The following is a 14,923-nucleotide window of genomic DNA, read 5'->3' as shown; positions in this document are numbered from 1 at the left end:
GGATATAATCAGCATAATTTATCCTGAATTAAGGAAGAAATAAAACTGTAAGAGAGCACTTTAAAGCACTTTTTCAAACTTTGGGAACAGGTGTATATCTGTAACCTTGCCTTACCTTGTTTAAATACTTGCTGCCTAAAGCTAAATAAGAAACAAAAACTGAGCAATTAACCTGACTTTAGGGGCCCAGGGGAGGCCCTTGGGGAAGTTGACCCTCTCTGTCGGAGGTCTCAAAGGAGGCGGTGGTGGTGGAGGCTGGATGATGACATCCCGGTCCAGGGGGTCCACCTCGCCCTCGATGCCGCTGTCCGTGTCCTCGGGGTCCTCCTCCTCATCCCGGGCATCGTCGTTTTTGAAGGGGTCCCGTTCGTTGTACGTGTCGAGGCTGTCCTGCTTAACCAGGGGCTGGGAGAGAGAGAGAGGACGGGTGTTTAGCATGAGACTGAGTAACTAACACCATCCTATATTTTAAAATGTTCTTAAATACCAGCAGCAAAATTGTAAATCTGTGTAATAACGTGTAACTTGTAATAACTAATAATAACTAAAATCCAACACACACACTTGATACCTGCTACCTGATAGCTTTGGCAGTATATAAGCTTTAATTCTTCAACAAACTAACTCATGCTGTTAGCTTGTTTGCACATTGAGAATAAAATGATGTACCAGACGTAGAAATTTCCATTTGATAGAGTGATGAATGGTTAATTTTAACACTTTAAAACCTACTTTCGAACAAAACAGGTATGTTAAAAGGTTAATGTTCTTGGAAAGCTTTAAACATCACTATACTGGTCATGTCCATTATTTTGAAGAGGTCAAGTTAAAGGAGAGAACTGGTTTTATTTTGAGTTATGGATAATATACTGGTGTCTACATCTAGTTTTCCTCATTATATTTCATTTTACAATGCATTGTATATAAAGTAGGATTTTTTTTTATCCCAAGTGCAATGACTGTCTGATGACAACAACAGGAATAATGTAAAGCAGAAACAGATACAGTAAGCTACATTCAGACCTCAGGTAGACTGTAAGTTGCCCAGACAGAATTTTCATTCCTTCATGTGGGTAATACTGGTGTGTTTTTAATATCAATGCAAAGTGAAAAAAAAATTATTTCATCTGGCATTTTCAATCTAGACATGTGCCAGTTTCATATGTTGTCATTTCATCTGGATGCATACAATATCAAATTTGTATGTCAACAGTAATAATGCACAAGACAGATGCGTTTCTTACAGACAAAGCATTACAGAAAGCTACTGACATGGTTATTTCAGTTATATCACATATTGGCCAGAATTAAAACATACCATGTACAGCCTAAGAAATAATAAAAGCAATAAGTTTTGCAGTGTGGGTGACTCCCAAATGACTCACACAAACATAAAAAGGAAACACTGGTCTCATCTTTCAAAGGAATTATTTGACATTTTGTTAAATGTACTTTTTCCCTATTGGAATAAAATAAGATGAGAAGATAAGATTGACACTTCTGTCATATCTGTCAGTTAAAGATATTGCATACCTAAAAAGGTGTTTTTAATAACCATGGCTGACTAGACCTCTGGCAAAGTGCAAGTTTAAGTAAAGAATTACATGTCACCAAACCTAAGGTTATGATAAAGGTCTAAGTTGTCGCAAGGTGCAAAAAACTAACAGGCAGATGACATTATGTCATTCGAGGATTGTACACAGCCACACACTCCTGAGACGAGGCTTAATTAAACAACATAAGTGAAAACACCTGTGTGGGTGTTTGCTTTAGGTGTGCAGTTTTAATTTTTTATAATTGAAGCTACAGCAGACAGTTATCTTAGCTTAGCATAATAACTGGAAAAAGTGAGAAACAGTTAGCCTGACTTTGTCCACAACACAAATTAACATGTTACATTTTGAGATGCTGTTCGGTACATTTTTAACCTCTGGACAGTGCAAGGCTAGCTGTTTCCCCCTGCTACAAGTCCTTATGCTAAACTAAGCTAACTGTCTCTTTGCTGTACCTTAATATTTAATTTAGCTTTATATTATCCGCCAACTTGATGGTAGGTTGATTTTTTTCAACCTTTGGACAGAGCCATTTTAACCACCCAGCTATTTCCCCCTGCTTTCAGTCTTTACATTAAGCTAAGCTAACTGGCCGCTGGCTGTAGCTTCATATTTATCACACAGACATGAGAGTGATATAAATCTTCACCTAACTCTAATATCTAAGTGAAGAAATATATTTTCCCAAATCTTCTCTTTTCTTTTGTCTTGTAAAGTCCCCTGTCATGTTGAAAACCACTGGATTACCAAACTCCAGAAAAGACAGCTAAAGTCAATGTCACATTTACTTAAAGTGGGACAACAACACAACTTAGCAACAGCAACTGCAAGCAACATTTCTGATTCAACTTACCACACAATTGCACTTCAAAAGATACAGGCAGAAAAATGCAAGCAAGACCCAATAAGGCTAAGACTTCATATTTAGCTCTTATCTGCAAACAATCCCATTTCAGTTCAAGTGCGAATCACACTTTCACACACATACAAACACAGTATCTCAGTTCAAACAAATTCTCTAATGAATGACTGTGGCAATAGTGCAAGCATCAGGCATGAGTCAGCGTTCTGGACATTAGTTGAGCTAGTGCAGTTGATGTATGGTGCGTCAGTGGTAGTACTAATGCTGGACTACGTGAAGAGTAGAGTGAGTGTATGGTGAAGTGGAGGGAGGGAGGGAGAGAGGAGGAGAAACTGTGTCGTGAGCCATTCTCTATGGAGAAGCCATTCTCTGCTATGTGGGACATAAAGCTATTGTTTTTCTACCAGGGTTAGGGGGCAACTGCTTTCAATGACATCCATTTAAGAGAGAGGTCAAGTGAAACCCAAGTACAACACCTACAGAAGTAAAACTATGTCCATAGCGATCTCAGTTCACCTCCTCAATGAATGCATTTTCATGACATTGACCCCTAGTCCAGAGTCTACAGTGCAAGGTGATTTTTGAGGCCAAACCCAGTAGCGATGTGATGAAACTACAGGGAAGATGCTACTACTGTAGATGTCTGAAGTGACTGTCTTTATGGGATAGTGGATAGTGACCGCTCCAGCGCCAATGACAACAGCCAGCAAGTCAGCCCTGTCTCTCAAACCCCACACCCCCGAACTGAGCAGGCCACAGTGGAGGAGGAGGAGGAGGAGAGAGGAGGAAGAAATAGGGTATGAAGAAGAGGGGAGGGGCAGTATGTGGTGGCAGTGTTAGTTGATGGTGGAGAAAGAGGCGGAGAGGAGAATGGAATGGTGGAGTAAGCACAGAAAGGAAGTTAAGAAAGTAGAGGCACAGGTAGGAAAAGGAAGACATGAGCAGGAAGAGCAAATTAACGAAGAGGAAAAAGAGAAAAAAATAGGAAAGGGATTAGGAGAAGGTGGAAGAACAGAGGAGGAAATGAAGGATCTCAGGAGGGTAACAATAACATTTTAAAAAATGTCAATGGGAATGGAGGAAACAGACATGGCAAAAATAATTAAAAAGATAGGTGTAAAAGGAAGATAAGTTAGAGTAAAGGAAAGAGAAATATAGGACAGACAAAAAGGAAAGTGAAACAAATATGCAGGTGGAGTGAATTAAGTGGAATTGAAGCAAAGACCAAGGCTGCACCAAGAACATTCAACTTTTTTCATCCTTTTCTTTGTAGATACAAATCAGAATTAAATCAACATGTGAAAATGGTAAAATATAGTTAAATAGTTCTGGTGCATCCCAACATGTGCGGATGAGGTTAAATGACGGGAGAAGGAAGATGAGGAGAGAAAGAAAAAAGGAAGAAGGAGAAAGAAAGGCAGGGGGAGAGAGAAAAAAGACAGCAAAAAGAAGGTGGCAGGGATGTGGGAGAGGAGTGCAAAAAGTCCAGCGCAATGCAGAGAGAAAATGCAGAAGGAAAAGAGGGAATTCGTGGGTAAAGACCTGCTTCTTGGTAAAGGGACTGTCTCCTTCCAAGCTATCAACAAAGGCACTCTGTGGGGACACAAGGAAGAGGGGCAATAAGAAACCACAGGGCAGTTAGAGAGAGAGAGAGACAGAGAGAGAGAGAGAGAGGAGATAGAGAGAGAAAAGAGAGAGAGAGAGAGAGAGAGAAGAGATAGAGAGAGAGAGAATAGATAGAGAGAGAGAGAAGAGATAGAGAGAGAGAGCCTGTCCTGTCAAAGCTCTACAAATAAACAGAGGGCTGGGATTCCCAAAGCCGTCACAGCACCAAGATCATCTGTAGTCACTGACCTACAACAGGGAACTGATGATGTTGGCACTAAAGCACTTTTAGAAAACCCGACCCAGCAAAGAGCTACAGAGTTACAGAGGGAAATCCATAGATCCACTTTACTAGAAACAGATGAAACTGTTCAACGATAAGAAATGGAAACATGAGCCGAGTTAGCATTTATAAGGCCATGTTAGTAATACAGTTCAGTTATACTGTAGGGTTATAGGTACCAAACACACGTTTACATTCTATGTTACTGAGATAAATAAACAGCTGGCACAACACTGGGACTATGTGAGAGACTGCATTGGTAGGTGTGTGTGTGTTTGTCTTTTGGCTACAGAAATACTGTGAAGACTCTAAAGCCTGACATTCACACCTGTTTTTGACTATGCAGCTTTCAATGAAAGTGTGTGAATTTGAAGAGAAGCTCTTGGCTCTTGTGAGGGATCAAAGCGGAAGTAAAATATAAGGTGTGACTTTAAAAATAGCACATATTTTATCCATGTAACTCTACCGGTACACTAAAAATGTGTTTGTGTGTGGAAGATGGGTGGGTGGGGGGGCTGTACCCTGCGGCTGCGGCGGCCCCTCTTTTGCTGCTGCTGCTGTTCGATGAGCTCCATGGCGGAGGCCGGGGGAGAGGCTGCTCTCATGGCTCTAACCACCTTGATGCTGTCCTCCGGTAGTGGAGGCAGGTTGAAACGCTCTCTGCCCCGCACCTTCATCTCCTGGAGCTCCTCGAAACCCCCCAAGGTGAACTGGAGGGAGACAGAAACACAACAATGTACAGGCTTATTTAGAGGGAATCATGTACATAGGAGAGGCACAAGGGTGGGAAATGTAATGCAGTGGAAAGTACAGGATATAAAAGTTCATACATGTACTTTGTGCCTCTTGTCGGCAATTGGCCTAAAGCACACTACATATAATTTTCACAATTTTTAATTAAATGGAAATCAAAAACTGCCATTGGTCGACAGAACTCTAGGACAGAGGTTCACAACCTTTTTGGTTTGTGGCCCCTAAAATGAAATAATGTCCATGTGCGACCCCTGATCACAAGTTTAAAATGTCTGGAAAATTGTTACAACTTCAACTGATGTAATTTTCATCTCAAAAATGTTTCTCTTAAACACATTTTACACATGTGAGAGGCTAAAAGAATCCAGTATTTCACAAGAGAAAATGACCATTTTTATGTAGAAGAAATACTGAATGCTTTGATTCTCTCCAGTCCCATCAATTATCTTGTGATCCCTCACACTTATCTTGTGTTAACACCAGGCACAGTGACAGAAATCAGTCCAGGACTTTATCGTTTCATCCCTTACAAAGTCTGATATGTTGTATTTTTACAAATATATTGAAATAAGGATTCACAATTAGAGAAACATACTAATAAATGGAGAAAAAAAAAGAAATGACTGGTGTGCATTACATGTTGATGCATGACTGGTTGTGACCTACTAACCAGTATTGTCTTCCAGAGTAGTAGTAGTACTTTCTTCATGGGGAAGTGTGGGGCGTTCATGCTGCAGAACTTGGTCACCATGGTGAAGAGGAGCAGGGCGAAGGGCTCTCCGTTGTACAGGGGTGAACCTGAGGGGACAAAGGTCAAAGCCAATGTTTTTGGATTGGGTATATGGACATATGAGTATAACTGTAATATCAAGATACTAAATGACACACACCTAACTCATTCTTGAAGGTCTCTCTGGCTGCTATCCACTCAGGTCGGTCGTCCTCTGTTCGAACTCTAACGGTCTCCACCATTAGGTACATGATGCTCAGTAACACTCTGCAAGGAAGCGGATCATACGCAACAATTAACTTGACTGTATCTATGTGTTTGTGTGTGTTTGTGTGTGTGTGTGTGTGTATGTGTGTGTGGGAGGCATTTAACTGGTGTCCTAAACAATGATAATGGGCATAACAGGTCTACATGTACAAGAAACAATAGTATAATGGAATAGATGCAGAGTAACAGTAAATGATAAGTGCTTGGTTTATGCAGTCTGCTTCTGCCTATAAAAATGGGAGGAGATGATTCCTGGGCTCTGCCAGATAATGCCTGATAATGCACCATCCATTCACAATTACCTGATGTTAAGTCAGGTGGTGTTTTGGGGCATTAAATGCTTTGTTCACTCAAAGCTTTTCACTTTGTTCAAAATAACTATAATGGTTTTTCAATTTTGTAGCAGCAATTAAGTGCAAATCTACCCCTCTAGTCTGTAATTATTTGTAAGTGTTCATCCGGGGAATGCACAGACGGAGCTTTGTGTATGTGTGAAAATATGGGTGTGCGTGTGTGTGTGTGTGTGTTGTGTGTGTGTGTGTTGTGTGTGTGTGTGTGTGCGCGCCTGCATGTAAAGGAGCATTTGGCCTATTTTATTTCCAAAAATCAATTCCATTAAGAATGAAAATGAATGTGAGGGAAAGGGACAAAGAATATAATTACATTCTGGAGATTAGGTGTATGTGCGTGTCCACAAAGGTGTATGTGTGTGCATGTGGCCAGATGACAGAAAAGTAAGCATGACAAATACTGAGGTGAATTGAAAAATTGTGAGGAAAAACAGCAAGGCAGGAGACATAAAATGGAGGGATGGGAAAATACAGTACACATAAAAATCTTTTTGTGTATTACTTATTGGTTTCCCCATTATTTGAAGTAGAGGAGAAGGTGGAGCAGACTGTGAGTAATGTGATTATATTCCTCACCTGAGCTCTGTGCTGTCTGCAAGAGAGATGGCAGGCTTCCTCACTGCACTGCTGCACGCCTGGCTGTTACTGTGCACACACAAGTAAATAATTATATCATTTTAGTGGCTAATTTTAAAATGACAAGCCAGTCTGCACAGTCAGGGTAATACAAATACATAACATGTGACAATATAGGTATCAGTATGACGACCACATGATAATAATAATAATGATATAAGGATACAGAGGGTTTCACACGTACACAACCAGACTCATTTTCAATGAGATGCCTTTTTTCATGTTTTTTGTGTAACCAGCAATGACCTGCAAAGCACCATGTGTGTGTGTTTGCCTGATTGGCTTGCTTACACTGCTTTGCCGTGCAGCCTGGTGATAGGACAGACTGTGCCATGATGCCTCATAGCAGCTTATGTAACAACAAAGACGCACTGGATCCCAACTCGGGCTGACACCAGCAGCAACAAAGCTGACTTGAAGGAGGCGCTGCCGCGCCGCGTCCCCAACGGATGGTTTGAAGCGTGGATCACAGACGGCGTGTTTCCTGTATTCCTTGCACTTCAGTTACTCTCTGTGTATTTATAATCCCACAACCCTCGTCTCCTCTCATTTGACTGCCCCCCTCTTGTTGTAGAAAGGAGATGGAGGATTTTGGGGGAGGAAACAGGGGACGTGCTGAGGGAGCTGGGCTTCAGTGGGAGGATTCTGAGAGAAGTTTGATCTTGTAACAAGGAAAACACATTGTTTCCTTCAGTGCTTGAACCTGTGACCTTTTAGTAACATGAAGCTTGCTGCATACTGTATGAAAGACCTCCGGATAGGAAGGAAGGCATTCCTTTATCTGACAGTCATAATAGCATTTCTACCCTTTATTTCAGCCCTCACCCTTCCTTTATCGCTGCAGACCTTCACCCAAGGAGGAAACAAATTTTAAAAAAAAGATATGACGAACTGCCTTGCATCTCTCTGAGGCCCTGTTTACTTCTCTGGCTTGCTTGCCCTTTGTGTCCCTTTCTTTTACCATCTATTGTTAGCAGTAATCCTATAGTCTCACCAAACAAATCTATAGTGAAAGTGACACTATTAAAGAAATGGTATTCTTGATTTTTCGCAGTAACTGATGTCATTATTATTATTGATGTCGATTGAATTATTTAAGAAAAGTTTTTAATGACTCATATATCCCCAGTGTGTTCAGTACTACTCACTCTATCTCCATGCTGAGCAGCTCCAGCAGCGCCGTGAAGATGCCCATGTCGTAGAGCAGAAAGACGTTGTGTCTGGACCAGTGAAGCACATCCACCTCTGTGTCGCACTCATCAAACACTCCTGGGGAAAGGTGTAGAGGAAATGGGACACAAAGAGTGTGTTTTTGGATGTATGATATATTTCATAATGCCATATTTCTTTTCTTTTTACTTGGAATTTTTCAGGTTATTGAATAATCTCTCTCACATAATAAGTGTTTGACACTGTATATATTATACAATATGTGCTATTCTTTGCATTAGTATGCATTAGTTAAAATAATTTTAGATAAATGCCACTGGGTGTCTAGTATCATGCATATAGACTTTGAGAAGCAAATATATGTTAAAGTAAAAAGTTAATCGCAACAAGTGTGTGGTATACAGGTGTATATTAACTGCTACAGTTGCATTATACATGGAGTTTTTTCAGGAAAGACATTTCCACACAGTAGAAAAAACACACGTGACCATAATAAAATGAATGATGGCTGAATATCATTTAGTTCTGGTATTATGCATGCTGGCTCACTGTCATGACTTAGTCAGATACTGGAATAATGTTAATGTGAAAAATGCTTGTTGCTGGCTGTAATGTGTTGGGCCTACATACCCTGAGCCAGGTAGAGGATGGCTCTGGCCACCTTCAGCCTCTTGTCCCTGTCCGTCACCTCCAGCGCGTCCAGCAGCCTCATCACATACGCCCTCTGCTCCTCCACCGTCAGCTCGATCCACCTCCTGCCTCGAGCTCCAGAGAGGACACACACAACAGCAGTGTTCAAGGTGAGATTCAGAAGCACTTTCTCTGTATCTTTATCCTGTGCCTCACATTATACAGTTGAGGTTGATTTACTGTGTATCCATGTTCTCTTTTTATTGCAGATTTCTTCTTTTTGACATTTTTGGCTTATTACAGTGACAGAAAACATGAGGAGAAAGAGACGGGGGGTTGACATTTTTTTTTTTAGAAAGACCCCAGATGGAAAAAAATACCAGTTATGCTTCTTAAACAAGACAATGCATTTTTAGTAATGTCCACTCTACAAAAAATATTTAGCTTAAGTGTACCAACATTACCAACTTCACACTTGTTAGCTTACTCATTAGCTTAATTAATTAGCTTTTCTTTCAGTCACTCCACACTTGTTATTCGTTACCATACCCACTAGCTTACTGCATTACGCTGAATTATCCAACCCGTTAGCTTTATGTACCATCATACTTTTTAGCTTACTGCATTATCGCACTTGTTAGCTGCTGAATTATCATTCTCGTTAGCTTCAAATATCATCATACTCGTTAGCAATTATGAAACTTGTTAGCTTACTGTAGTTACTATAGTCATTTTCTTTCCTATCAGTCACTTTGTATTTGTTATCATCTGGTATTAATACAGTATTTAAGCCACAGTGTATCATGTACTGTAACGTAAAATGTAATTACTTTTGACTGCAAATCATTTTAGTCAAACTGTTCTCTTGACCTGAACATTCACTGTCTTCATGTTATAGTGTGTGTGTAAATATAGAGACTGACGGCTGCTTTGCTCGGTCTGTCATTAGTTTTCAACATCATGTTCAGGCCCACTGCATCAGCTCTAGAAATAGCTGAAAACTAGGGAGGCATATAGCGCAGCAATTACCAGAGCCAGTGGCGTCATGAGGGGAAAAGAGACAGGTGTGAAGGTTATTAGCACTACCAAAAATGTAGTCTTATGTGAAGTAGATCTCAAACTACTACAAAAAGCATACAACTTGCAGAAATGCAGGCTTCTCTGGCAAGGATTCAAGTCTCTTTTTTCCACTGTGTAAGTCCTCTATTCTTAGACTCTTCATTTGATGAAGTGGACAGTAATAGACATTAAGCAGTGCACCATCATCATGATCAGTGGAGCCCTGATCTTCTACTTAATATACTCTGACTTGCACTGTCCACTCAAGTCAGGAAGCAAACGTTGCTTTCTAATTTCAGCACTGTCCCCAAAACCATACTTTTTCTACAGCAATCTTAAATTAGACATGTTGTGATAATCACTGTAATTTATGTGAGTGACTGAATTTATGAGCACTGATTGAGCAAACTGTCAGTGGCTGTGATGTATACACGCTCACACAAAGAGCACAAGTCAAACCCGAAAAACCCACCTTTTGACAACTAACATACAGTGCTCACTGAACACACACATACACACTAATGAAAAGCCTGTGGTGCAAAGACGCAGATCTGCGCTCTATCTCTGTAAAACAGCAGAGAGAGAGAGCTCTCATCTAATCCTGCTATTCATTACCATTCAGCTTGGAGAGGAGGTGTCAGATAAAGGAGGACAGAGCTCGTCTCGCTCTTTTTCAACTCCAAATGCAAGGTATTCTTTTGTCTATTAAGTGTGTCGCAGAGCCTTGAGACGTTTGTGGCTTCTTGCTTATTCTCAGTGTTTTGCTAGACACAATATTTTCAAAATGACTGGCCTTCATTCCCAGAAAACAGACTTTGTTGAAACAAATTGCACTAAATGGAGGAGAATGACAACAAGTGATAATGCTATTCTATTTTGATGTAATAAATATTAATTATTTTCACATGGAAAAAGCATTTAACACAATGAAAACATGATCATTTCTGCACAGGATATTTTTGCTTCAGCATATCAAGTAAAGAAACCCCGTATTAAGGACTCATCTCATCAGACTGACTATAATGCCAAGGTCCATGTTGGAAAAGCCGCTTTGTTCTCGGTAACCAATAATTAATCGCATAGTTGGGATGGGCCCTCCCATCTGTATCTGCGGGGATATTCATTCTTTGAACAGCTTAAAAGAGCAGAGCTTTGATGTGCCTGGTCTCACTCACCTCACACTGGTCAGCTTAAAAACATTTTTTTTTAAAAACATTTTTTTTAAAAACCCACAATAACACACTGGAGAGCAACTCTGGCTTGTGTTGTAGCTCTGAGCTGAGAAAACTGAGCTGAACACATTGCTTTTACAGCTTTTAGTGTAAAGTCGAGAGACGCGCAGAGGGCTGGAGGAGTGAAATGGTTTCATGACGGAGAAATTGTAGAAATGTAAGTGCAAGTTAACTTTAGTCAGTCTGTGGTTTTATTATTTCACCCGTAATTCCCTTCAGTACACACTTCGTCGTGCGTGTACCACGTTGAGAAAGCAGTTAACCTTCAACATTTCACTGAAGGACGCTGTTATCAAGCAGTAAACTGGATCCATTCGGGGCATTCAGAGCTACATAAAAGCACTCAGTCTTGTTGTGTCAGTCAACAGAAGTCACGCTGGTGGAGGAGTTGTCAAGGTCTCTGTGATAAACAACAGCAGCAACACAGGAGCACCAGTCTACTGGCTGTGGACTTGTGTGTGTTTGATATGGCACGGCAAAGCAGAGTGTTGGCAAAGTGTGCGTAGCCATTTTGTGTTTACTTTCTCTTCCTGAGAGGCAGTGGCAGAGAGGGGAGGGACACACCTGGCAATCGACAGGTAATCTGAAAACATGGCTTTAAGACGTGTCACACACACACAACACAGACACACACACACTCAGTACCATGGCTCCTGAAGTCCTCCTCAAAGTAGTCTCTGTTCAGGGCAAACTCCGGCTCCTCTGTGTAACTGTAGAGCTCTGTGAAGAGAATAAAACAGAATTATGGCTGAAACAATTAGTTTATAAATTGACTAGTTGATTGACATAAAAATAAATTAACAACTATTTTGCTAATGGGTTAATCGTTTGAAGTCATTTATCAAAACAAAAGCTGTAATCATTTTCTTGTTGCAGCTTCTCCAGAGTGATGATTTGCTGCTCTTTTTGGCATTTTGACGTTTTATGGATCAAGCGATTGTCTAACAAGCCTAACAGTCTGACAATTCGTCACGTTGTCATGCATCTCCTCCTGTTCTGAGAGCAGTCATCATTCCTCGGCCCCCGAGGAGCTGTCGCTAGAAAGCTGCTGTGACTCTCTGCCTGCTTGTGTGTGTGTGTGTGTGTGTGTGTGTTTGCCAGTGTGACTAACACTCTTGGCAAATCAGCTGCCGCTTGCCATCTACCAGCAGGACAATCATTTTGACTTTAAACCGCTGCTGTTATTCAACGGTTCTTTCTGCACATCTGCTGGATCCGGGGAAAAAAAAAAAAAAGTTACTGCTGGACAGGAGAGGAATATAAATTATACACTTCAAATAAACTAAAGTAAAATCAGAAACTATCTATTTGTGCATCTTTTGGCTGCAAGTCACATTTGAGGCATTACCAGACACACAGATGCCGGAGAAATTCAGCAGTTTTGAATGTATAATCAAAGTGTTTATGATTACTCAGAACATTACTCATGCAATGTGTGTCTGAAAAACATGTCAGGACCAGAACATTGTGTTCTGTGTCAACTTATTGTCTTGTTTTTTTTTTTCTTATTCTTATGAAAAACACTGTAACATAAAACAGCTGAGGAAAACCTGAGGAATGTAGATGCAGAGTTAGTTTTCCAATCAATAGCACATTGTAATCTGTATGCCAAGTAGAAACCAGAGGTATTATTGCAAGAATTCTGTGGGTGAAATCTTGTGTCTCCCATAAAAACCATTCATAATTTTAGCTGAAAGTCAGACTCTGATGGACAATGGATAAAAGCTACAAGTGGAGCTGTGCACAAAGATTCATAAAACATTTTTTAAAAAACTGATTTACAGAAGTTTCTTGTGGGTGTAGCAGGTGGTGGGTGTTACCTGAAAGCTCAGCAGTGAGTGTGTCTGTGTCTCCATACTCAAACTCCAGGTTGGGAGACTCCATGGAGCTCTGTGAACAAGAAACAAAACACACATGAGCATACATTGTAGTATGACACTGAACTCAGCCAACCCACACACACACACACACACACACACACACACACACACACACACACACACACACACACACACACACACACACACACACACACACACACACACACACGTCCTGACACCCACATACAAACAGATACTCCAACACAATACGCTATTCACATTTTGTAACACCTACCACTACTCTGTACTCCCATCAGCTTCACACATCACCCACTCGCTCTTCAGGCTCGTTCACAGTTTTGCCTCATCATGTGTGTTTTCACGTTATGATTGGCTGCCGGATCTCCAGTCGTTTACATTTTTTTTCCCCCTCTCAGATCCTCTCATCCAGAGCCACTCACAGTCACAGGTGCTCTCTGTGGGCACACACAGCTACAGTGCTGCTTTAATCAGTGTGATTGAACCGTTACAGGAGGTTCTCCCTAACAAAGTAGTCCATCAATCTGCACCAGTAAAGCAATAAACCTGCAATAATGCAGCACCACAGCAAAGAAGTGAGGAAAGAGAGGGCACAGGAGTCAGCGTGGCCCCCTGGTTCAGAGCAGATTAGCTGCTGTACCCAGGCCAGGGTCTCTCTTGGCTTTGACTTTAGCCTCATCCTGTGATTAGCACGTGCCCGAGAGACAGACTGCACACATTAAGATCCCTGTGAACACCCTCGCTGCTGCATGCTGTTGCACACATGCACAATCTTCACGCGATGTTGCATATTCAATCCACTTTGGTCCAGACTGAAATATCTCAACTTTTAAACTAAAAAAGAAATTGTACAAATATTCTTTTTTCTTTTTTTTTCTTTTTAAACCAAATACCTGCCAAACAAATGGCATTTCCATCACACTAAACTAATCTGGTGAATGTGGTTAACATCATACCTGCATAACATCAGTATGTTAGCATTGTCAGCGTTAGCAGGTTAGCATGTTGATTATCACAAAGTACAGTTTTTGATTAGCTTGACGAGAAAGTGGTATACACACACACTTGTACTTCTATCTCTGTGAGGACACTCACTGACAAAATGCATTCACTAGCCCCTTACCCTCTCCATCACAACTGAATGCCTGACCCTAACCCTGACCCTAACCCTGACCCTAACCCAACCTAAACCTAACTCTAACCCTAAAGCCAAGCCTTAACCTTCAAACAGTCATTTGAAAGTACGTCAGAAAGTGAGGACTGACCAAAATGTGCTCACTCTCCAAAAATGTCCTCACTCTGTTAGGATAAAACATTTTTCTTTTGGTTCTCATGATGTAGCATTTACAAGCACACACACACACATTTCACTCAGGTGAAGGGGAACAGAGAGTGCACATATACTCAATTTGAGCAAGAGAACACTGCACAATAAAAAGCATATAAGGTTGATCAAGGTCTTCCAGTACATGTATAAAAGTCTAGAAGACATACAGTATATGAACTGAGCAGAGGGGTAAAGGGTTCCTGCAGACTGAAACCTATGTATGGGAACTACTTGGGAAAAATAGAAGCCTAATAGCAGCAAGAGAATTCGCCTGGTGACTGGAACATTTTCATCTCTTTATCTTTTGGGTGGGAGATGTGAACTGATGAAATTACCCTACGGGGATGATTAAAGATTCATTTTATGTTAATGAGCATTAAGGAACAGCACTGACAAGCTGAGAGCTCAGTGTTAGATGTGTTTAACCCTGTGAAAACTGCCCCGAGGGCCAGCTCAAGACTGTAAATAAGGATGTGCTCTGAGTCAGCTATCCTGGTTAAATAACTGCTGTGTGCTGTCATGTAGCTGTCTCCTATAAATACCTGCTGCAACCAAGTCAGCATGAACTGAAATAAACAGGCCGTCAGCCGGCGGTTTGTTTATGACA

At 41.0% G+C, this 14,923-nt stretch overlaps 1 protein-coding gene across 3 annotated transcripts in view; it reads right to left on the bottom strand.

Moving 5' to 3' along the window:
- strip2 (striatin interacting protein 2) overlaps positions 1–14,923 on the bottom strand; it is a 28,266-nt gene that overhangs the window by 9,448 nt on the left and 3,895 nt on the right. For 2 of the 3 annotated variants that reach the window (XM_056367756.1, XM_056367758.1), the window contains exons 2-11: positions 12,951–13,020; positions 11,776–11,850; positions 8,840–8,974; positions 8,188–8,308; positions 6,980–7,048; positions 5,947–6,053; positions 5,727–5,854; positions 4,825–5,013; positions 3,958–4,008; positions 173–405 (exon numbers count right to left, since the gene is read on the bottom strand). In XM_056367756.1, coding sequence (XP_056223731.1) covers positions 173–405; positions 3,958–4,008; positions 4,825–5,013; positions 5,727–5,854; positions 5,947–6,053; positions 6,980–7,048; positions 8,188–8,308; positions 8,840–8,974; positions 11,776–11,850; positions 12,951–13,020 — 1,178 coding nt within the window. The remainder of the gene's footprint in view (positions 1–172; positions 406–3,957; positions 4,009–4,824; positions 5,014–5,726; positions 5,855–5,946; positions 6,054–6,979; positions 7,049–8,187; positions 8,309–8,839; positions 8,975–11,775; positions 11,851–12,950; positions 13,021–14,923) is intronic. The other variant, XM_056367757.1, reaches the window with a different exon arrangement.

The sequence above is a fragment of the Seriola aureovittata genome, chromosome 22, assembly GCF_021018895.1.
Source record: "Seriola aureovittata isolate HTS-2021-v1 ecotype China chromosome 22, ASM2101889v1, whole genome shotgun sequence".
NCBI classification, from domain to species: domain Eukaryota; kingdom Metazoa; phylum Chordata; class Actinopteri; order Carangiformes; family Carangidae; genus Seriola; species Seriola aureovittata.
The sequence above is the reverse complement of the archived record's forward strand: the minus strand, read 5'-3'. Positions and strand labels throughout refer to the sequence as shown.